Raw genomic sequence first — 22028 nt, forward strand, 5'->3', positions numbered from 1 at the left:
ATAAGTGGCGGTCATGTGAGTCTACTACCATGATCCAGTGCTGTATGATTGTACAACTTAGCTTTTTACAATAAGACATGTTCGGAGCTGTGGCTCATTTCCTTAGAGCATCTCAAACAGCTTACATAGATTTTGCTAGAATGCCAGAAAACATAAAATATGGGCATTTTGGGTAAAAAAAAAGCTACTGTAGCTCCATCGGCCTCCCATTCCACTACCCCCTTTTACTTAGCTATAATTCCCTCTGCTCACCCTTGGTGAAGGAAGCACCGTCAAGCCCCCTGCCCGACCTCTGTGAAGCACTGTCACGCTCCGGGTGAAGTCTCTGCTTAACCTTGGTGAGGCACCGACGCACCCCGGGTGAATCCTGGGCCATGCCAGGGCCTAATGCTCAACCACGAGCCCTTGGCCCTCCTGTTAGACCAAAGCCCGACCCTGGATCCTTAATGCAACCAAGTACTAGGAAGTACACATCCTTCAAAAAATAAGTAGGAAATACACAGAATGCCAGATGATAGCAAAGTACCATAGCATCCTCCCCTCGTGAGTATAGAGCTATAGGAAATAACCAAGGCCAGTATTGCAATATCACCTTAGGATTTTTCATGCTCTAAAGGAATATATATATCAAACAACAACATCAAACCTTTTTCCAAGCAAGTTGGGATAAGCTAGATATCAAACCCAACAGAAACATAAGGAACCAAAACGAGAAGGAGAGAGAAAAGAAGTAAACAGGAAATGAGAACCACCATTATATGGCATGTGGTATATATATTCCACATGCCATATACTAATGTAGTAAGTTTACCCTTATGCCCCTCAGCCATGTAGAAGGCCAAGGACATCACTGTAATTTGCCTAGGGACATAGCATGTAAATACTACTTGCTGAAGAACATTTTGTGGTTGCAGGTGTGTCATCAGTGCCAACTGGTCAAGAACATTTTGTTGTTGCACTTATGCACATGTATAGCATGGGAACTTTGGACTTCATTTCACACACATATGGACTAAAAAAACCATACAAAAAGGCACCACATTAATCTGTGCAACAGTTTCTGAGTGAATCGAAATGTCTGAACCTATACATCCGAGCCAATCGAGATCCCTCCTATGTGCATAGTCCTTTGTTTTCATATTCTGTCAGTATAAATGATGTACACACAACACTTGGAATTGGTCCTTCTTTCCCCTCCTGTAGAGTACAATTAATACATTTGTGCAATTGCAACCACTCCAGTTTCTTGCTAGGACTAGTTGCCGGATATGTACCATATACTAAGCAGGATGTTTCTTGCTACCCTTTATGTGCAGCATTTTCTTTAATCTTCTCGACGATATGCCGCCTCTTATCTTCCAACTTGTTGCTCATCCTCCTCCCCAAACCCATTACTGCAGCTCGCTTCGCGCCTTTCCTCTTCGTGTACTCATCGGGAGAAGCAGAGGATGATGCCGACGACCGCTCGCCTGCAGGTACCATCGCTAGTAGCTGAAGAGAAGAGCCCGATGCATCTTCAGAAGTATTTCGTTCAAACTGTCTGGTGGTGCTCATCAGCGGAATCGTCAACTGGTCAGAAGGCTCTGTTTCTGAAGGAAGTGAAGAACAGGAGCTGGTAGATGCATCTGTTGCAGGTTCTTGGTTCGGCCCATGAAAGGATATTGTGCTCTTCAGTTGTTCGCCATCATTGAAAGGAGCAGGTGGGCTTGATTTGCTACCTTTCTGGTTGGCACTGACCTTCAGTGTGGCAACATCATCAGGCTGGAGTGTACCCGTGTCTGTGCTATGACTTGCAGCCTCGCTCGGTTCACGATTCAGCCATATAAAAGGTGCAACTTTACGAGGCACCCAGTCATCCTTCTCCGATATCATCCATGACACAGGAATACTTTCACAATTCGGCAGTACCAAGCTTTGATGAAGTGAAGCCTGTAGGGTATAGGGCATGTTCTAGGATTTAGGCATACAACTCAGCAAATAACACGGTAATCAGAGCAACTCAGTAGATGGGAGACCTTGATTCTTTTGCTGATAAACGCAGCAATGTGGCTGTTGGTGATCTTTCTCTCCCCAATAGAAGACTCCAATTCCCACTCAAGCTCCGGCATTGATGTAAATCCATACCAGATTCGGTCACAAGGAGGGGGCTTCATTTGTATGCGCATTGTCCCCCGAACAGATGTGATTTTAATTGCCAACAAAAATGGCACCTTTTGCAAGAATAAGGAGAAAAGATAACATGTGTCAGAACTTCCTGGCTATATTAGTGGCATAATATTAAGTTAAATTTGAATCTAAAGTTTTTTCTTCTACTGTTTGAACAATGGCTTAAAGTTTGACCATGCCAGAAATACTTTTGACTGATATAGTCCATCACGAACAGACGACTGGTGTGAAAAAAATACAAAGGTAAAAAATTAGGCAGTACATAAATGGAAGGAGAGGGGAGGGAGATTGGTAAAAATGATTCGAATAGCAAGACTGTTGTCATGAGCATCATTTCATTAACCACTACCAATTGCCTGTGTACAACAATACATTAGTGCAGTTCCTGAAGCAAAGTAAAACAAGAACTAACCTGGGAAACATGGTCAGTTATCGAGTGCACGATATTTTTCCACCTTTTCCACCCAGTGCTCTTTGATCGCTTCAATACTCCTGGTACGAAGGATCAACAAGCATCTCAATTCATGGATTACGTGGATAAGAAGAATGCGAATTCACCAATTGCATTCATCAGAATAATGTCTGAGTTACATTTCGTGAAGGAATAAAGAGTTCAGCAGGTACAAGGAAGGAACACATGACAACTACCATAAGCAATCATATATTATACACAACATCCAATTTTGATGAAAAAAAAGAAATGCAGGAACATGACCAAAAACATATGGACATTAAAATTCAAACAATATTTCGGGAGGAGACACTACATATTTTACTATGCACTTGGTTTTTTTGAGAATAAATTTAATTGTCAATCTGAAAATTATAAGAGAAAGAAATGTGTAGAAAAAAAATCAAACCAACCCGCCTCATCTTCATCTTCCACTACAGAAGCCAAAAGTTGTGAAGACCCAACTTGGTTTCCATAATGCTCAATATTCTCCAAAAACTCTGAATTCACAGCCCCATTAGAATCCGCTTCAAGAGTAGTTTTCATTATGTCTTTTTGCAGCTCTGGTTCCTGAATCTCAAGTCTTGCTTCAGTATGCAGCATTATTCCACCACAATATTCAAAATCAACTTCGAAAGCCCACAGTTCATTTAAATCCCTTGGGAGGACTCTCATCCTACGTAAATATGGTGGAAGTTCTCCAAGATTGAGATCAGTAAGTGTAATTTCACCAATGTAGGATGCAGTTCTCATGTTTGACAATGATCTCTGATCAAGAAGAAGTAAACGTCAACAATATGGTTGAAGGATGGGTTTACTTATGAATATAAAGCATTACCTAACCTGAATGCGTGCTTTAATGGCCTTGCTTATCTCATCACTCATTTTAGCATCAAAAAACAACCGAGAGATTAGGAGGTTCCAACAAAGTGTACCATCATCAGAATACTTTTCATCTGTATTTGCGTCAGGAGAATCTGAGAATCTGCTTCTATAACTGAAATCTGAGCCAGGGGTACTGGGTTGTTTTATGTCTTGTGATGATGAACTACTGCTGGACCTTTCTTCTGGTAAATCAATCAGTGAGGTACCATGGTAGCTGTGTGTCTTACCGAAAGTTTTCCTTTCTGCTTGTGCTGGGATTGTGCTTGTTCTAGTCACTTGGGGTGCTTTTATAGATACCTTTCTACTGAACTTTTTTAGAAGAAGGCGAAGTTTTGTCGATCCATCAGACTTTACCGCCTTATCCGTAACCTGGTGATAGTCTGTGGAAAGTGCCGAGGGTTCCAGGAAACGGGGGTATCCGGCATTTAATGAGGATACATAACTTCTAAACTGTTCACTCAACCTTGCATGCAAGTTCAATTTCTGCTCGTCTGTAGAAGATGCAAGACGAAGTGCTTTGGACCACGATTCCTTCTCCCAAGAGGTTTCTGCATAAAGATAACATACATTGCTCCCCTTGCAAATCTCAGATCCCTTGCTTTCAAGTTTTATCGGGTACCTCTTAGCCCTGAATGAAAAATGGATAAATACAAATTTTGGTTACATTGGTACTAGAGTTCATATGTGAAGTGCACCACAGAATCAGAATTAAAATTTGCTAAGTAGGAAAGTCGATTCACTGTTTTAAGAACATCAATCAAGTTCAAAAAAAAGTGTGCTTAATTACTCTGTAGATGAATGCAAAAGATAAGAGCGCGTAGCTATCCTATCAGACATCAAGACTAAGTATGATGTTGATAACACAAGATGTACGTATGGAACAAAAACAATTCAACACGGCAAAAAAATTCTGAATATTGCGTATGTCAACAAACCATATGTGCACTAACCATTTACGTGACGGTAGATTAGAGGCGGAAACAGCAACAACTGTGCAATCCAGAAGCTCAATTCTTGTCTGAGAACCATCAGGACCTGACAAGACAAGCAAGTGGTCTTTAATTTTAGCCAACATCCTGATGGGAAAAACCTCGACAATGTTCTTTTTTTCCTTCACATCTTTCTTAGCCCCAGATGGTATGTGGTTGTTGATGCTAACTTTTGGCATCTTTTCTGGCTCTAGCATCCATAGAAAACCCTGCAACACGCGTGGCCATCAGGCGAAAGGATCCAAATAGCAAGCATAGCAGACTCGTACAGACACAGAAGACTTGATTTCAACATCCCTAGATCATGTGAGAGGTTGTATGATGTCTATTATGGCTAATTAATGGTCCGATAGCAAAAGGGCTAGTAAGGCTAGTTCACATAATACCCAACAGAACAGAGAGCATGTACAAATTCATCCGAAGTAGTACATATTACTGCTTTAATCGCCACTAGCTTATATCCCACCGAGAGCAGGTACAAATTGTGAAGACGTACATATTACTTCTCTAATCGCCACTAAGAATTCAGCCACAAATATTTGGGAAATTCCACACGGTCGGGTTTCAGCTCTGCATACAGAATAGAGCTCTCCTGCAACTTTCCCATTTTTTTTTTTTTGCTTCCAATTGCAATGCAAGAAGAGATGATAGGGAAATCGGTAACAAGAGGAAGGTACACAGAGTGAATACAAGTAACCTGACCTGCTTCTCGGTGGGGACCGGCCGGTCACCGGAGAGCACAGCGGCGGCGGCCTCCGGGGGCGGAGACGGAGGCCTTGGCCGGCCGCGGCGCAGGGCGCGGACGGCCCAGAGGAGCGCCGCCCCCTCCGCGAGAGCGAGCGCGAGGAGGCCGAGGAGGAAGCCCGATAGGAAGATCACCACCGCCATGGTCGAGGAGGACGACGATGACGAGGAGACCTTCCCAGGCGAGGCAGGCAGCTATGCTCTGCGACGAACAACACAACGCAGGAGGTGGAGAAACCACGCGAAAGTCCACCTTGCATGGCGCTGACATGCAGGCCCCTCATGTCATTGTGTGAAAGGACGATGTATTTTTGATGATTTGACTTTTGGTGATTGGGTAAGTAATGTAGGCCTAATGAATGTCCAGCTTTAGCATTATTGATTGCTCAAGCCACAGCTGAACTAGAAGAAAGTCTACAAACCTCTCAATTTGCAGCCTCAATGCGACAACAATTAATGTGCAACTCTAGATATAGAAATGTATGTAGAAAGTATATATTTGCATATTTCTATAGCTACAAACAAAAGTGCACATAATATGATTGCACCCTCTTAATTAACTATTAGATGAAAAGTCAACGCAACTACAAAGTAAGTGGTGCTCAATAAAGTGAGAAACATGCTTGCATGTAAGTTCCCGTGTAAAGAAACATAAATGAAATATGGTCATTGCAAATGAAACTTAATAAAATTCATTGATTTGTACTCATAATAGCATTGCCATTTACCGGTGTTTTGACCCTCTACACGGATAGGTTTAACGCCGGTACATATCGGTCACATATGGCTTGGATCATCAATGACGGACACAAATCTTTTCGTGGAGATTCCATCACTAACGGGCATCTAAGGAGAGGGTTCGATTTAAAGACGTGTGGGTATTGTTTTGGACGTGTTGGGAAAGTCATCCCCGACCTGTCTTATTAGAGGTCCGTCCATAGTTTCGACAAAATCTAGAGTCTTCGACTCATTTCCAAAAGGTCCGGTAGCTCATGGAGTCGCATCGAAAAGGATCCAGAAATCTGGACCTTACTTCCTCGTAAATGTTTACCTTTACTTTCTGCACGCTAAAAATATGCAAGTTCAAAATACAAAGAGACACCCCCTACTCTTTCTTTTTGTCTACAACAACAATCGTAAGGGAAAATATCCATATAGTTTATTGATGTATGGGATCACCACCAATGATGCTTTCTCTCCCTAACTTCACCATCTGTTATACATCGGGAAATATGGAGGCGTACAGGAAAAATAATAAACATAAAAGAAAAGGCAATCGTAATAAAAAGAAGGAGAAGAAAAGGAAGAAATCCAAAAAGAGAGAGGACGACCCATCAATCCAACTAGTGCTCTCCCTACATGGACCAAGGGTATGGTCCAAGGAAGACAAGAAAGACCTTTTTTTTGCCTTCACTTGGGGGCTTTTTAGCATTTTCCCTAGAATAGACTAGGTTACTCTTAGTTCCTTCACCATCAAGTGTATTGATGATTATTTGCACAAAGCCATGAGCTATATTGGAGGCATGTCATTTGTAACCAATCTCTAATATGAAGCAAAACCTTTCCCTCTCAAGCTAATACCTACTTCTTGAGAGTTGATCCTTTCGAACTTTGAGTTCGAGGTCGAGTCCTGCGACAAAATCCCTATGAATTTCTAGCCCTAGAGAGTAGGCACGGCGGAAGTGTGAGGCCCTAAGTCCTATCACCGGGTTCCTCTTTGAATGCTCGAGGTTTGCTTAACGGAACCAAGCCTCAATCATGCAGAGGCTGAATTCAGTCAACAAAAGTATTATGTCACTCCTGTTAACACCCGACGCAAAACAGGGTTGTTTGTGTGCGCGCGGCATTTGCTTTACAAGCATCGCTGCCATTTCACCTTGTGTTGTTTTTCATTTCAGGTTATGTTGTTTTTCACTACAAGCAACATTCACAATCCTACAAATCAAATAACCCACACATAAAAATAACGAGGACTCGGAATTCTGTGAAATGTTATACTAGTATTATGGAAATCGTTCTAATCAAAGAGTGTAAAATTTGCTCCACATGGAGGATCCGTCTAGGATTAGTATGATAACAAAAATCTTGTATGTCTATTTGCCTTTTCTGTTTTTTGTCAGTTTTAGCATGTTCTAACCACTTTCGTTCACTTCCCATTTTCCCAATTTGTGTTCAGAAAGGCTTCAGACGCTGGGAGCGTGAGGTTTTGGCCGAACCGTCGCAAACGACAGGCTCCCTCCGTCGCTTCCAAAGACCTGAGTTTTAGCTTCACTCCACAGCCACCGCCGCCATGGCCATCACCCCACCTCTCTTCCTCCTCTAGCCTCGCGTCTACCCCGAATGGCGGGCGCCTCCACCACCACCTCCCTCCTCCTCGCGCCACCCCGCTTTTCCTACCAGATCGCCGGCCGCCTACCCGTCCCCGCCCCCAGAATCCGTCCCCGGCGGCGCTTCGCGGCTGCCCGCGGCGACTTCTCCCTCGTACCTTCCTGGCAGCTCCGCGCGCCGCCCCGTCGCCGGAACGTGCTGCGCGACAAGGCCTCGCCGCCGCTCGCGGACCACCAGGTTCGTCCTCCCAACCACGAGGCCCTCGATCCCCATCATGACCAGTCGAACACGGACCGTCCTCCAGTTGATGCTACTGGCGGACCACAATCCTCTTTCTCAGACGATCCAGCACTACCGCCGGATCTCGGTAACAGATTGGGGAAGAATTTCGACCGTCTGGATGCTGGCCGAAGTGGGGATGCAGTGGCCGAGTCCAACTTGAATGACGGTCAGAAGGGTTTGGGTCGGGATGCAGAGGAGGGCCATTTCTGCGGCACCGGGACTCGTCCCGTGTTCAGCGTATACGGCGACCCGGATGGCACCGCGGTGGTGCGCGTTGAGGTGAACGAGGATGGAATCGCTAGCAGAAGCGAGGCTGCGGATGGAGAAGTGAGCGCCGATTCGCAGTCCATACTGTCCCGCGCAAGAGTAATGGCCAGGGAGTTTGAACGTGAGGTTCCGAGGAACAGCTCACTGGTTCGGTTTGTTGCCACCGAGAGGAAGGAGGAGTCGTGTGTTGCGGATGCCGAGGTTTCGGTTGGGCAGCGGGATGGGGCTCCTTTGATGGCTGTTGCGTGGAGCGGTTTCGCAGCGTTTTGCGGCGTGTGCGTCTTGCTCGTTGCGTCGAAGGTGGTTTGGAGGAACGTGAAGGCGCGTTTGTCTGGAAATGTGTTTCGTGTGCCTATACCTTGGGTGGAAGATGGTCGGTTGGACGATGGTAACATCAAGGTATTCAGTGATGTGCATGTGTTTCCAGGGGATTTGTTGGGGAGACCACGATTGCAGAGGGTTGAATTGATGAGTAACCTCAAAAAGGCAAAAGCATCGAGAGAACGGTTTTCCTTCAGAAATGTATTTAGTTGCAATACTGTTGCCAATGATGTCTATGCAAGTATGATGGAGTTCGGAAGAATGGTAACTGATGTGAACACACTAGAAGAAGGAAGCCTTGGCCGAAGAAATGCGGGAAAGAATAGTTTGGTTGTCTTCCCACCCTCAGTACTTGCCGATGTTCACACACTAGAAGAAGGAAGTGTTAGCCAAAGGAATGCAGGAAAGGTTGCCATTGAGGAAGGAATTTCAGCAAGTTATGCTAGACAATCTGTATATCAGGATGATGTGTCGGAGTTAGACAGTAATGAATTACGTGATATCAATTTGTCAAACGATATTATTGACGAAAGTGTGGAGCAGTCTGTGGATTTAAAAAATGTAGCATCAACCGCAGACAGTATCGTCAAAAGTCAGTATAATGTTGGAGAAATTGAACAGCCTGAGCGCAGGTATAATGATGAGGAGGACACAACCGAGGCAAAGAATAGAACTTCTGTGTTATATGCAACAGAAAAAGAAGCACATATTTGTTCTGCAGATGATCATAATGCTGGTCCTAATGGCATCGATACCCTATCAGCTGAGTTTGAAAGAAAAGAACAATTTACAGAGATTGTTGTTAGTAGTATTCAAGAATTAAAATTATCTGTGTCTTTCAGTGGTGACAAACAGATGGTTTATAAAAATGGTAATGCTCACCAGATCAGCAATAATGTCGTTCCAGAAACAGCTGATGATTTTTCACCTAATCTCTTAAACATCACATCATCTGAGTTGAAACACAACGGAGCATACCTGGCCAATGGTGAAAATGATGTCAGTTGCATGCAAGTTGAAGCACCCACAGCCTTTCCAAGTGATGCTAAGACTGCTAACTGTGATGGGTTTGCTCATTGTGTAAGCATCAAAAGTAAAGAAGCATTTGAAAATCTAGTAATGACCGATATATCTACTATGAAATCACCCCAGAGAATCAGGGAAGAGCATGTGGATTTGATGTCAGATAATATGCAAGAACCATACAACCACGATGGCAAACAGATAATTTATGCAAATGAGAAGGACCATAAGATAAACGTCTTACACAATGAAACAGAGACTAGTTCGGAAACATATCCCATAGAGACACTCGATAAAGCTAGTATGTCTTCATCATATTCCATACAAGAAGAAGCAGTTCAACACAAAGATGCAAAAGTTTCAAAACCAGAGAAGCAAGAGAAAATCACTTCCTCCAACATAGAAGCTACAGCATATCTTAAAAAAGATAAAGGCGAACTACAGAAAGAAACGTGCAGCGATAAGGTACCTGAAATAATGCTGCTAGCGGAAGATGCACCTGGAACTGGTATTGTGGTCGGTTTATCAAATGTTGTACAAAAAACTAAAAGAGTAGCACGCAAACGGCTGAAGAAAGTGCAAAGTAATCAGGGAGCTGCAGAACAAGATATTGTTCACAATAGCAGCATGGTTGATCAGGAAAGCAGTAGCCAGAATGTTAAAACGACAAGAAGAAAAAATCAGACAAAAGCATTTGGCACCCCAGGATCTCAAACAAGAGAAGAAATTCCAGAAATAGCTCTCATGGCAAGTTTTCCTGATGATGCACCAAAAGCTGAAAACACGCAGCCTCTTGGTGAGGAAGGTTCGTCTGCTGGAACACTATCTTCAAAGGTATCGGGAAGAAACTATTGACTTGCATTCAGTAGATACGAAACTTGTCATGAGGTCCTCTTTCTAGCAAGGACTAGATAACAACATAGTGTAAAAGAATTGAGAAAAAGATATGCATCATGTGTAAAATAATGAACTCTTGAATGTGCAAAAAACTTGTAGGCAGGAAATATTTTCACGACATAATTGTGAACTATGTATACCTTATGATAAATACAGGAACATTAGCAATAACTTCACCAAATACTGCTGGGAACAAGTGATTCTCTACACAACACAGGATTTAATGGCTTTCCAGTAAACCATTCTGGAACAGCCTATTTTTTACCAGACTGTATTTTTTTGAAAGGAATACGGTAGAGGATCAGACTGTAAATCAGTGGTTTGCATAGGTAATAGATTTAAAGAAAACCATGACCTAATCCTGAGCTGTTCTTCCATTAAGTAAAAGTCACCCTAAACCACAGTCACTTAGGTCCACAAACTTTGTAAGCCAACATGTTCATCTTTCTGAACATTTTAAATGTTGCGCTAGAGGTTCATATCCGGTTCTGCAGTCTTTGACCGATACTCGTCTTTAATATGCAAGCATGGCATCCTTGCCAATTACATGGTGGCGTGTCTTCTTCCCCAGACTGCAAATTACTGGTTTACATTTACCTGCATTATGCTTGCAGCTTGCCATGAGTGGATCCAATGTCCCTGACCCTGTAAGTCTTGCATTGATCAATGGCGTAAAATGACAAAACAGTTATTCTTGTATTTGTACTTCTGTAGCGACAGCGTCAAGTAGTTCCAATATATCTTCAGAACATAAATAATACCAGTATTATATTTTCTATTATTTTTTTACAGAATCTTGACGTTCCTATGTTTATATGAAGGATATTTTTAGGGGATCTCAGTCAAGTAGGTTAATTGCCCGTTCGATGAGGAAGGAAGAGTTAAAGCTCAACTTTCAAACTTCTGAAAGGGTGGAGGCAACAGCGCCAGAAACTAAAACTAATATGCATGGTTATAATGTCGTGCGTGAGAGATCAACTGATGTTAACAAATTAAAGCCAAAGATGGGTGTAGCTGCTGCCAAGAAATCCACAAAAAGGTAAACGTTTTCCTAAAACTCTCCTTTTTATTAAGTAAAAGACCATATAAAATGACAGGTAGTACGCACTTGTTTGAAACTGTCCATTGCACTTCCTTTACAGAAAGTCATTAACGATGCGTACTACCAAGTCGAGTAATCCAGTGTCAAATAGAGACTCAGAGGAACCCACTGGTGACTGATGTGCCAGGAGATTTATCAAGGGTTTCAAGTAAATTCCTCTTCTTCTCCTTCATGCATAGGCATTAAGGCAGTTTCTGGAGAGTTGCACCCAGTTAATGTACAACAAATTTCCTGGCGAGGAATAGTGGCAATATTTGCACTGCAGGCATCAGCTGAACATAACTTCTCTCGTAAATCTGAGCAACGGGTTCATCTTTCTTGTCGCTGAAAGGGTGTTGAGCTAACCAGGCTGTATGGAAGAGCTTGGTAATGTAGTCCAACTGGATGGTGTTCCAATATTTTACAAATACTTGATAATCTATAGGTCATATTCATTTGAGTTGGAGCATAGTCAGCGATTAAGTCTCATAGGTGTACACAAACCATGTTATTGTCTAAATGATGGCTATTTTGGAACACAAGTACTCTCTTTGTTCTCTTTCAGTTAAATCTAATATAGTACAAAGTTGTACTAAATCGGAGTCAATTAAAAGGGAACGGAGGAGTAGAACTAAAGTAAAATGTACCGTTTTGTTTGCAAAATCTAGAAATAAATGAGGAAAATATTCTGAACTAGGCAGCAGCAGCAGCAGATAAGTAAAATATTGTGAAAAACCATGCTAATAACTCCATCTGTTACTTCAGCAATTGCAACCATGTCCATTTTTTCTGATCCAAAAATGTTGGTAAGACACAACAATACAAAAAGTTAAATTTCAGTGAACATTTTGCACGACCCTTGTGTGGCTGCAGATAGTGTCAGCTTGTTGCCTTAAATCATACTTGCCTTACAAATTCAAAGACAAGATGAGTTCTGAAATTAGCCCTGATAGTGAATCAGAAGTCACAAGCTTGAGAGCATATGTTACACAGATGGACATGAAAATTTTATGGTATGGAACAATTTGAACTAACTAATACACACATAAAAGGATAATATAAACCCCGTAGCCAATCTGGTACAACTGGTAGCTATAGAACTTTTCCAACACTTGAATGTGGATAACCATCAAGTGCATTACAGTGGACCATTATACACATGAGTAAGTGCATCAATACAGCAAATATTACGAGTGATTTTACATCATTAGTTCTGTAACTTTTTCAGTTTTTGTACTAAGTTCCTAGGCATGCATATTTGCTTGACAAGCAATTGAACATTGCTTAATTTTGTCGACTACACCCTTTAGTCACAGAATATTTAGTAACGTGCTATGCAGAGAGGCAACATATGTACACTAACCTTCTGTTTTGGAACCAAATGGTCATCAAAATTTTAAGTACTGATTGTAGGATTAGAATGAAGTGTCTGCTGCATGTCTTTGTTGTTGCTCTTGAACTGCTTAATCAGTTGGTGAAATTTGCTTCCCTATAAATAGTGCTCCTTTTCAATGCTCTCAATGAGCTATTATCCTGGCCAACAAGTTTCAGTGTTGTGTACTAAGACACACAACAGGGTAAGCACCACCGGAAGATGGCTGGGCAACGTTGGTTTGGTTGGGAATGGGTTTAGATCCCAGCTGATGTTTGTTTCTTATTGACTGAATATACTGAATGCATGATTCCCTCTATAAGGATGATCAACTTAGCCCTCAGGAAAGCAAATCTCCATCTTGAGCTAACAGACCTTGTCTAATCATCTAATGAGAAAGCAATCTTAGCAAATCATAGAGAAATAACTAATAGATAGATATGGCTGCAGCTGCCGTATGTGCTATCTCATGTGTGCAGCCGGCGGCCATAGGCCCAAGGCCCTCCTACTTGTAATCTGTGCCCATGACACCATGGTGTGGTGAAGCGCACGACCTTCTAGTTGGTCTGAATAGGACCGGAAAGTTGGAACTCTTTTTTGCTGAAAATGTGTCAGGTCATGTGGCACCACGTCAGCTCAAAGGCTTTATGTTCATCATGTATAAGTAATAGTTCTACTTGACTGGTGCAATCAAGCAAGCATCAATTGTAAATAGAGAAAACTTCATGCTAAGCGTTTCAAACTGCAGCAACCACGCAACTTTTACAACCATAGGTACAGTTCAATCTTGACATATGAAGGATATGCCAGTTACAGATCCATATTCATTACGCAAGCTTTGGGAGCATGCATCTGATCTTCCTCCTAGCTCAAGGGATCATTTCTTTTTACTTCAAATTTGTTGCACAAGTATTGCTAACATGCATATGTGCTTCGTCCTCTTTTAATCTATGATAGTTATCCTTCGAACAGATCTGACAGCAGCTCTTCAAGATCTTCAGGGGTGTACTTCATGAGCTTTGGAGCCTTGTTTTTGTTGTTCTCAAGGTATGAACTGTAAGCCTGAAAAAGCTTCTCTGATACTGATCTACGCATATTGTAGCGGAGCACAGGATTTTCAATTTTCCATGTTTTCTGAGTCCCGTAAGTTTTTTCAAATTCCAGGTTAAATATTTGCAGCGTTGGTAGTCTAGAAAAGATTGGGATTTTGTTGCTCTTTACATGTAAACAATGCATGACAGATTCCCAAGAAATGTTGATAAACCATGAGATGTTGTCCTTCTGTTGGTCTCTATGTGTTGAAACCCAATCATCTCCTAGAAGATCGCTTATCTCTGAGCCTTCTACTTGATGTAGTATAAAATCCACATTATTCACCAAGAACAGCTGTTTTAACCCTGCATCTTGATATCGATGAGATTCTTTCTCAAGCATAATTTCCAAGTTACAGATCAAGGTGGCAACAATATCTCGCACCGTCTCCATTGCAGCCATGTCTTCCTTTTCATCAGTAAAAAGTATAATTTTCATAGAGCTGCCATTGTCCAGCAGTGACATGATGTATTTCAACAAGTATTTGGTGATCTCATGGACACCACCACCTTGTGGGACTGCTTCAGATGTATAATCCAATATCATCGCGTCGAGTACCTGGAAACCACTCCTTATGCTTCTTCGCAGATCATGCAGTGTGTTTCCAAACCTTGCTGGCAACGGTGCACCTCTTCTTGGGCATAATTCATCTACAAACGGAAGGAAATTCTGCTCCTGGAAGGGGAAAATATTCTTGGGCAGCACATGCAACAGGTTAGCAAGCGCGTCATGGACTCGTATCATTGCGATGATGTGATCTGGGTGTGGTGCTGCCGAAGTTACCACTTGTATCAAATAAAATACAGATTCCAGGAGCCGGATATTTGCGTTCACCTTTAATCCTGTGGAAGATCTTGCCCAGCGATTGATCTCCTTGATAGAAGTACTTACGTTCTTGAGTTGCTTTGAAGGGGAACAGAGGTCTGGATGCTCCCAGCCATTAATTTCTTGCCTAGGGAACTCTGCTGCTGATTCCAGAAGATCCTGATGCTGCTGAATGTTTGCCTTAGTGAATTCAGGAGCTCCTGTGGTTGCTAGTGCTGGGTTATGGTCACCAAGGGGGGCAGCAGGAACTACGAGCCAGATCCTAGCGGCAGCGGGGCTGATTGCTGTGTTGCTGCTGCCTCTGGAGATGGCGGAGCTCGGGCAGCTGCTCAGCGTCGGAGTAGAAGCATAGCTGCTCACGGTGGAAGCAGGGCTCCTTGGAAACGCCATCTCCAACCCAGTGACTTTACACGGGCTGAGGTTTTGCACCAGAAGATACTAGCTGCTGAACTCGTGAAAGATTTCCTCTCAACCGCGTTGGCTATCTTTGCCGCGTTAAAGTAAACCCCACCGCAAGATATACTCCTATCGGTACCGCAAAACAGCTGTACAGATTGCAATTAATGTTAAGTGGCTGACTGTGAACCTGAAGGATGAGGTGCCACACACTGACCACTCGGTGTTAAGGTGGTCCTTGTTGGACTCCGTGTAAGGTTAGGAACAAAATGACAATTGAACTTTATTTTATTTATCAGCCGGCTGATTGCATCTTCAAAATAATCATCTATCTATAGGACTGGAAGCTTCTAAGTAAGTCCCGAGACAAGCTGGCGCTCGACGAGGTCATGTTGTATGCTAGACTAAGAGATCGCTAGTTTCTCCGTTTCAGCTGTCATTCCTATCACCCGGGTGTGGGTATTTATCTCAGACTTGTTGGTACTTTAATGTAGATCTGTATGTGTTGTTGCCGTGTTGGCGCTATATATAAAGCCGAGCCTAGGGCCTTCCATTAAAAAGCAAAAACTGAACTTGATGCTGAGTAGAAAGTGGAACCTGACTACCAGGTAATCATTTTCTGAAGAGAAAAACAAAGTATAGAAGAAATATAAAGGGATAAATTGATGGATGTATCTGAGTTTTTGGTGGATCTCAGCTTGGGTTGGGCTAAATATCCATATGGTTTTGCTGCTGGCATGTGATGGCTATCTCTGTTCTCTGCAACGTGCTGGCACTCTGATTGGTTGGGAACGTATCACCTGAAAATGCAACAGATTCTGCAAATCTGAAAATAGTAACAGACCCTGTTAGATGTTGTACCAACGGTTAGATTTCGGACCCGATCCCATCTTCGTTGTTTTTGGGAAGGGCCCTTCAATCATGTTAGAGCATGTCTAACAGGCCCCTTAAAACCCGCCCACCCCGTAAAATTTCGGCGGGATACGGGGTGAGCACGGTTCGGGCCGTCTAGCAGGCCCCGTATTCGGGCTGGCCCGTTTCGGCGGAATACGGGGTCCAGGAAATCCGCACCGCTGCCCCCTACTTATACGGGGCGAAGGTGCGAGTGAGGGGTTAACCCCTCACTCGCAACCCTAGCTCCGCCGTGCGCCGCCGCCTCCCCGCTTAGCTCCGGCGAGCAATCCCGCAAAGCTCGCCTCCGCATTTCCCCCGCCGCAGGCCATGTCTTCTCGCCGGTCCAGTTCCGCGTCGTCCGCGAGCGTATCGAAGCGATCCCGCTCGCCGGACACCGTCGAGGAGGCGTGGCGGCGCCAATGCAAGCGCTCCGCCGTCGGGAGTCGCCGTGCGGCGTGCCGGTACGCGGGCGCGCTGTACATGCCGCTATCGCTCCGTGAGTTCGCCGCGGGCGGGCGGTGGTACAAAGAAGATCCGCCGCTCAAGCCGATGAGCGGCGGCGATTTCGAGAGTGGGAGCGTGAACCGCGCGTCGAAGGCGGCGTGGGCGGCGCTCATCGGCAACACAAGCGGCGGAGGAAGCGGAGGAGATCCGCGAGTCGGCGAGGAGGAAGCGGAGGACGGCGTTCCTGCAGGCGGTGGCCGCATCCGAGAAGGATGCCGCCGAGAAGGCTCGGGTGGAGGCAGAGGAGGAGGCGGTGGCCATCGCCGCCGTCCGGGAATTCGAGGCGCGGGAGGCTGCCGCCGTTCATCCCATTCGTCATCCTTGACGAGTAGATGTAGGATCTCGCAATGTATGTATGATCCGTAGTATGATCAATGAAGATTAACTATCGATAAATTTCCCGGGGTTTAAATTTTTAAAAATACGGGACAGAATACGGGGCCTGCTAGATGGAATGGTTCTTCCATGAGCAATTTTTCAATACGGAACGAAATACTCGCGTTATATGGGGCAGAGAAATACCGGGTCTGTTAAACATGCTCTTACCTTCTCACTATCCCACCCTCCCCTAACAAGCTACAGATCTCTCCAAAATACTACTACTGCGGTACTGCCGGACTCCCCCCCCCCCCCCCTATTTCTCGCCGACGAACTTTACTGTAAGTTTGGAGAATGGAGACGGCGTTGGTGGAGGAACCAGAAACGCGCGTGATGGCCTAGATATTTGCGCACCGTTCTAGGCTAGCTGTAGTTGTACATCTCCCAATCTGGCTCCATCCGAGTTCTTTGTCGCCGGATCCACGCGTTTGGTAGTTTGTATGAATTTTTTGTACCACTGCGCCAGTAAGATGGGCCTCCCTGCGCGTTACGAACGGGCCATGGACCAATGCGGGTCGTTTGGTGCCTGGGCGGCCTTTTCTAAGTCGGGAGGGAAGCCAGGCCCCATTGTTTGGGTGCCTGCACAGACTACTTTCTTTCCTGCTCATGCAGCCCACACACTGTTTGGTTGCAGATAGAACGAGCTGTGGTAACCCTTCCCTTAGAGTGGTGAGGTTACCCACCACTGTTAATAATTGAATTACAACAGAAAGCAGATCCAGTTCATCACAAAAGGTGTTGGTAATACACATCAAATACTTAGTGACGATGCATCAAGAGCAAAGCAACTATACTTAGTGATGCATCGCATGTTCATCACACGAGGGGTTAGTATATACCACCTCGAACAAGTTCATTACTACAGATCGGGGTCAGGTTCAAGCAAGTCCTAACTAATGGAGGGATACGAGACCACCTCCCAAAATGAGCAGATCATGACCAAGGATGCAGAAGCACTAAGCAGGAAACTTCTTGCGAAGACAGGTCCTAAGCTAGCTCCTCCTCTCCGGTGGCTGCAGCTCACGGTACTCGGCATACTGTTCTTCATTGTCTGCAGTGAAGTCGATAGCCCTGACCAGCAAGTTAGGTTGGAACAGATGTGCCCTGCAGACAAACCGGAGCGTGAAGATCGTCTTCATCTGAGCATAGTTCGTGATCGGGATCCCGACGTAAGGGCAATGCCTTAGGTAGCACTGCAATTCACAATGAACAACTGTTAGTGCGGACGAAATTCACATACAGATCTATGAAGGAACTCAATGAGTCTTACTACGTGAATGTACTCGTCGGCCGTATCTTCATCAGCGGTATAGAAGCAGCAATCATCTTCGCTCCAGTCTAGAATGATGCAGGACCACCCCAGGAGCACCGTCGACTGCCAACGTCGAGGTCGTCGAGGTGCGGATGGCCCGACCAAACCCATCTGGGGTCAGATCTCTTGCCCCACGCCGCACCGTCACCGGAAGACCCCGGGATCCCAGGCCGCCTTCGTCGCCTGCAGATGGTAGCGGATGGTGGAGCAGGCGCTTCCACTGCGCCTCCATGGGGACCGAGGATCTCCGCCGCCGCCACCACGCCACACGGGCTTTGCCCGGTGACGCCTCCGGCAGCGGCTGCAGGAGGAGAGGCACCGAAGAGGAGAGGAGGAGGAGGGGTGGTGGGGGCACCCCGCTGTGGCGCGGGGTGCCGCCGCACGGGGGTGGGAGATGGGTTAGGGCACGGGGGTGAAACACGTGACTGAGACATAAGCTAGCCTGAAACTTAGCAATTCCTATAAAAGAACAACCCAATTGGTAGTCCATAGCATGATATATTCGAACTTCCAAGGTTTGCATACTATTTTGCTTTTATGTACATGGCAGTTGATTTGTATTGCAAGTCTACAAGTTATAACGGGGACATCCATTAATGTTTCAGAAAAAGATCAACTCTACCCACAGTGACTCCATCCGGATGGAGATAAGCATTTTACGCCATCACCCCCATGACTATATTGTATTGCATGATTTGCAATTCACACCTCTTGCTGCCTTGAGCCATTGGGACCCCGCTCCCGTCGCCCTCCCCGTCGGGCGGCCGGGGCGCCTCCGCCTCCCACCCCAGGCCCGCCCCCTCCTCCTTCCCCCGCCGCCGCCGGCGGGAGCCGCCGGGCAAAGTCCCGGCGGTGCTGGCGGCGGCGGATCTCCCTTCCCCGCGCGTTTCGAGGGCCCGATGGGGGCGGTTCCCTCCCTAGCCGCGAGGAGGCTCGCCGGCAACCTCCCGAGACCGGCGCAGCTCAGGCCGTTGGGGGCCGTGTGGGCGGCGGCCGGCGCTGCCGTGGCCTCGCCCGTCGGCAGGGTGCCCTGGCCGGCGGCGGCTTTGGTTGGATCTGGGCTTGTGGGCCCAGATCTGGGCCTAGCAGGGCCTGGCCGGATCTGCTCGATCTGAGGGTGGCCCGGGGTGCGCGGCTGCGTGCTCGGTGCGCCACCTCCGCCGCCTCCTGCCGGCTGCTTTCGGGCTGGTTCTGGGCCATGCGGGCCTAGACCTTACCCTGGCCGTTCGGGGCTGTCGGAGTCCGGCAGTCCTTCATCGCTGCGGGCGATGTTCTGGAGTCGTTGGGGCGACGTCCTTGCTAGCTATCTGGGACGGGGTCCTTGGGCTGGCTCAAGATCTTGCCAGCTACTCCGGCGGCTACGGTCTGTTCTCCCTCCGACCAATTTGGTCGTGCTTGTGCAGGGGTGCTCGCGCGCTGGGGATGGTGGACATAGTGGTGCCGCTAATCTAGGGTCATGGACGTCTAGATCTAGGTCTGGCCGAAACCTCTGCCAGCCAGCACGTGTTTCCTGCGAATGAGTCGAGTTGGGGCTTGCTCATAGTACGACTTAGGTTGGAGGCGCGGTAGTGATCTCCGCCTTGTTCGCTCTACGTCCTCGCGATGGCGTTCGGAATTTCTATTCAAGTTTGGACCTCGGCGAAAGCAGCGCATGGCTCTGGCCTGCGACGGTGACGGCGTCACCTGCGGGTGTCGTTCCCTTGTTGAAGGCGTCCCGATGATGGCCCTCCTGTTCGAAATGATGGACTCCGTCCCTCTGCCTCAATCTGCTCCTCTTGGAGGCCTCGCTTCGTGTAAGCTTCTCTGGTAGTGTCCTGTGGAGCACTGTGTGACCTCTCGTTGGTGTCGCAGCCCTCTCGCAACATCGGCCTGGCTGCTTTTACACGGTTTGTTGCGGTAGCTGATTTCCGTCCTAGCGCCTTGGGGGGCTTGGCTAGGTCGGCGTCTGGTCGTAGCTCTTGCCGGTGTGCCTATCCCAACACCAGGGGATGATGTTGTGTGTTTGGTCTGGACCTAGCCTGAGCTCCATGGGTGGTGGTTCTCGGGTCTGGGTGAAAACTTTGCAGGTCCTCTGGCCCTGCCGACGACGATGACGCATTCTTGCGCCATTTACCTTCTTGGAGGCGTCGTCGCAAGACCCTCCCTCCTTTGGTTCCTCAAGCTCTGCTAGGTGGCCGGCCCGTCGTTGAGTTCCCCCTTGAGTTGTTGTCTTGGTGCGGTGGAGGTTTGTTGGCGTGGACTCGGTCGCGATCGCTCCGGTGCAACAGAAGACAAGGCTCCCTCCTCATGGACCAAATAGCGCTTCGGCTTGCTTTTCTGTGTTGTCTTTTGTTGTGGTTTGGGTTGTGCACTTGGCGCGTGTGTGTTGTAACTATTGGTGTAACTCCTAGCCGGTTGATGGCTTCGTTAATTCAAAGCCGGGCTCATTTCGAGCCTTCCGTCTAAAATTAACTGATACTATCAATTTGATCCTACAAAATCATGAACCGCAGCGTAACTGAACCAAAATACAGCCATGACCACCACAGGGATCAGCACGTAGTACGTTCTACCCTCACCAACCCCGGGACGCCGGCTCGCGTCACTGCGTCTAAGGCTCTCCACCCTAGAGCCATTGCCGGCGCTCCCGTCCGTAGTCCCAGCCGCACTGCCATTCTTCGGTAGCAGGGCAGCGGCGGCCTGAGGAGGCGGCGAGTCGGTCGCGCCGCCAGCAGCATCACCCACAGCCGCAGGCGCTGCTGATGCCGCTGCCGGCGATTCATAGTTCGTCTGCAGCAGCGTCACTGAAACCAAAGATAAATTGTACTACTCGGCGTCAGTGCTGATCACAGTTTCATGCGAGAAGAGATTCATGTGAATGATCGACCACCTTGGCAAGCTGCGAGGGGAGGGGCGTAGAGGTAGCATCCGGGCAGCGGGAGCACGAGCGGGAGCGTGGGGATCAGCGCGGCGACGAGGCCGGCGAGCACGCCGTTGGCCAGCAGGAGCGAGCACACGCAGCGGCGGCCGGCGTCCAGGGCCTGGTTCAGCGACGCGCAGCAGGCGCCACTGATGTTCACGGCGCCGCCGCTGCCCGCCATCGACAGGCACGGCACCAGGTTCACCCCCTGGAGCAGGTTGCAGCATGGCGCGTGGACGCCGTGTGCGCTTGCTGTCCTGCTCGCCATTGTCAGCGCGGCACCGAGAAGAAGTAGCAGGTGGAGGGCGGCAACTACGTGTGGTGATCTGCAGTGGAAGTGCTGCGGTGGCTTTGGTAAAATCATGTTGGTGGCTGCTATTCGTAAGTCCTAACTATCTATCTGCTCAATTCGTAGCTAGAGAGCATGTATAAATAGGACAGAGTGCAGGCTAGGGGACACAACTGTGGAGTCTTTGTTTTTCTGTTTATTTGTAGGAAATTGGGAGTGTGGAACAATGTGCTGCGGTTGACTCATGCGTAGTACGTGGCATTCATACATGCCAACGGTGCATATGTTTGACCATGCTCCTCGTCGCATGAATGAATAAGCAGAACTTTGCTGAGAGCATCTCCACTCACCACCGGAGCTAAAAAAAGGACACAATCAGCCTCCCCAAAGTGAATTTTCGGCCAGCAAAGGGAGTTTTGCCATCCGGCGCTCTCAGATCTCACCCAACCATCTAAACTTCTCCTCCATTGTCAATAAGACAACAAGTGATAAAATGGGTACACAATTTAGAAGACCAATATAGTATGAGTTCCGCTTTAAGGTGTGCATTTCTCACAATATGAGTGAAATCAAATGATGTATCCAATAACGAATACATGGAGGAAAACACAATATATTGAGGATCAAATATTC

At 46.7% G+C, this 22028-nt stretch overlaps 4 protein-coding genes across 10 annotated transcripts; 1 reads left to right on the plus strand and 3 right to left on the minus strand.

Annotated features, from left to right (window-relative positions):
* Positions 1-1027: 1027 nt before the first annotated feature.
* On the minus strand, positions 1028-5456 carry LOC127313834 (uncharacterized). Its single transcript, XM_051344299.2, has 7 exons — positions 5194-5456; positions 4453-4700; positions 3461-4130; positions 3031-3385; positions 2579-2658; positions 2016-2210; positions 1028-1929 (listed from the first exon to the last, which is right to left on the minus strand). Exons 1-7 carry the CDS (start codon positions 5377-5379, stop codon positions 1300-1302), a joined length of 2364 nt encoding a protein of 787 aa, XP_051200259.1. The 5' UTR covers positions 5380-5456; the 3' UTR covers positions 1028-1299.
* Positions 5457-7438: 1982 nt separating this feature from the next.
* On the plus strand, positions 7439-14072 carry LOC127313837 (uncharacterized). 7 transcript variants are annotated; one of them, XR_007859218.1, is made up of 5 exons: positions 7439-10290; positions 11175-11392; positions 11496-11821; positions 13779-13853; positions 13971-14072. XR_007859218.1 is itself a non-coding variant. In XM_051344305.2 (4 exons), the coding sequence occupies exons 1-3, from the start codon at positions 7576-7578 to the stop codon at positions 11572-11574; spliced, it is 3012 nt and encodes a 1003-aa protein (XP_051200265.1). In that variant the 5' UTR covers positions 7439-7575; the 3' UTR covers positions 11575-11603; positions 13779-14072. The 7 variants fall into 7 exon arrangements, 4 of the variants coding, with proteins under 4 accessions (XP_051200265.1, XP_051200264.1, XP_051200266.1 ...); XR_007859219.1 differs by having other exon boundaries at positions 11496-11603; XR_011749749.1 differs by having other exon boundaries at positions 13779-14072.
* LOC139834216 (exocyst complex component EXO70E2-like) lies at positions 13438-15239 on the minus strand. Its single transcript, XM_071824660.1, has one exon. It carries the CDS (start codon positions 15111-15113, stop codon positions 13764-13766), a length of 1350 nt encoding a protein of 449 aa, XP_071680761.1. The 5' UTR covers positions 15114-15239; the 3' UTR covers positions 13438-13763.
* Positions 15240-20667: 5428 nt separating this feature from the next.
* Positions 20668-21502, minus strand: LOC127315442 (uncharacterized). Its single transcript, XM_051345930.2, has 2 exons — positions 21077-21502; positions 20668-20990 (listed from the first exon to the last, which is right to left on the minus strand). Exons 1-2 carry the CDS (start codon positions 21468-21470, stop codon positions 20668-20670), a joined length of 717 nt encoding a protein of 238 aa, XP_051201890.1. The 5' UTR covers positions 21471-21502.
* Between the last annotated feature and the right edge of the window lie 526 nt (positions 21503-22028).

The sequence above is a fragment of the Lolium perenne genome, chromosome 7, assembly GCF_019359855.2.
Source record: "Lolium perenne isolate Kyuss_39 chromosome 7, Kyuss_2.0, whole genome shotgun sequence".
NCBI lineage: Eukaryota > Viridiplantae > Streptophyta > Magnoliopsida > Poales > Poaceae > Lolium > Lolium perenne.

Excerpts from the sequence above, each read along its gene's own strand:
- LOC127313837 (XM_051344305.2), top strand. The coding sequence starts at position 7,576 with ATGGCGGGCGCCTCCACCACCACCTCCCTCCTCCTCGCGCCACCCCGC. Across the intron at positions 10,291-11,174 it reads CTGGAACACTATCTTCAAAG|GATATTTTTAGGGGATCTCA; the intron begins GTATCGGGAAGA and ends GTTTATATGAAG. Across the intron at positions 11,393-11,495 it reads GCCAAGAAATCCACAAAAAG|AAAGTCATTAACGATGCGTA; the intron begins GTAAACGTTTTC and ends CTTCCTTTACAG.
- LOC127315442 (XM_051345930.2), bottom strand. The coding sequence starts at position 21,470 with ATGATTTTACCAAAGCCACCGCAGCACTTCCACTGCAGATCACCACAC. Across the intron at positions 20,991-21,076 it reads TCCCCTCGCAGCTTGCCAAG|TGACGCTGCTGCAGACGAAC; the intron begins GTGGTCGATCAT and ends CTTTGGTTTCAG.
- LOC127313834 (XM_051344299.2), bottom strand. The coding sequence starts at position 5,379 with ATGGCGGTGGTGATCTTCCTATCGGGCTTCCTCCTCGGCCTCCTCGCG. Across the intron at positions 3,386-3,460 it reads CCATTAAAGCACGCATTCAG|AGATCATTGTCAAACATGAG; the intron begins GTTAGGTAATGC and ends CTTCTTGATCAG. Across the intron at positions 1,930-2,015 it reads TTATCAGCAAAAGAATCAAG|GCTTCACTTCATCAAAGCTT; the intron begins GTCTCCCATCTA and ends TATACCCTACAG.
- LOC139834216 (XM_071824660.1), bottom strand. The coding sequence starts at position 15,113 with ATGGCGTTTCCAAGGAGCCCTGCTTCCACCGTGAGCAGCTATGCTTCT.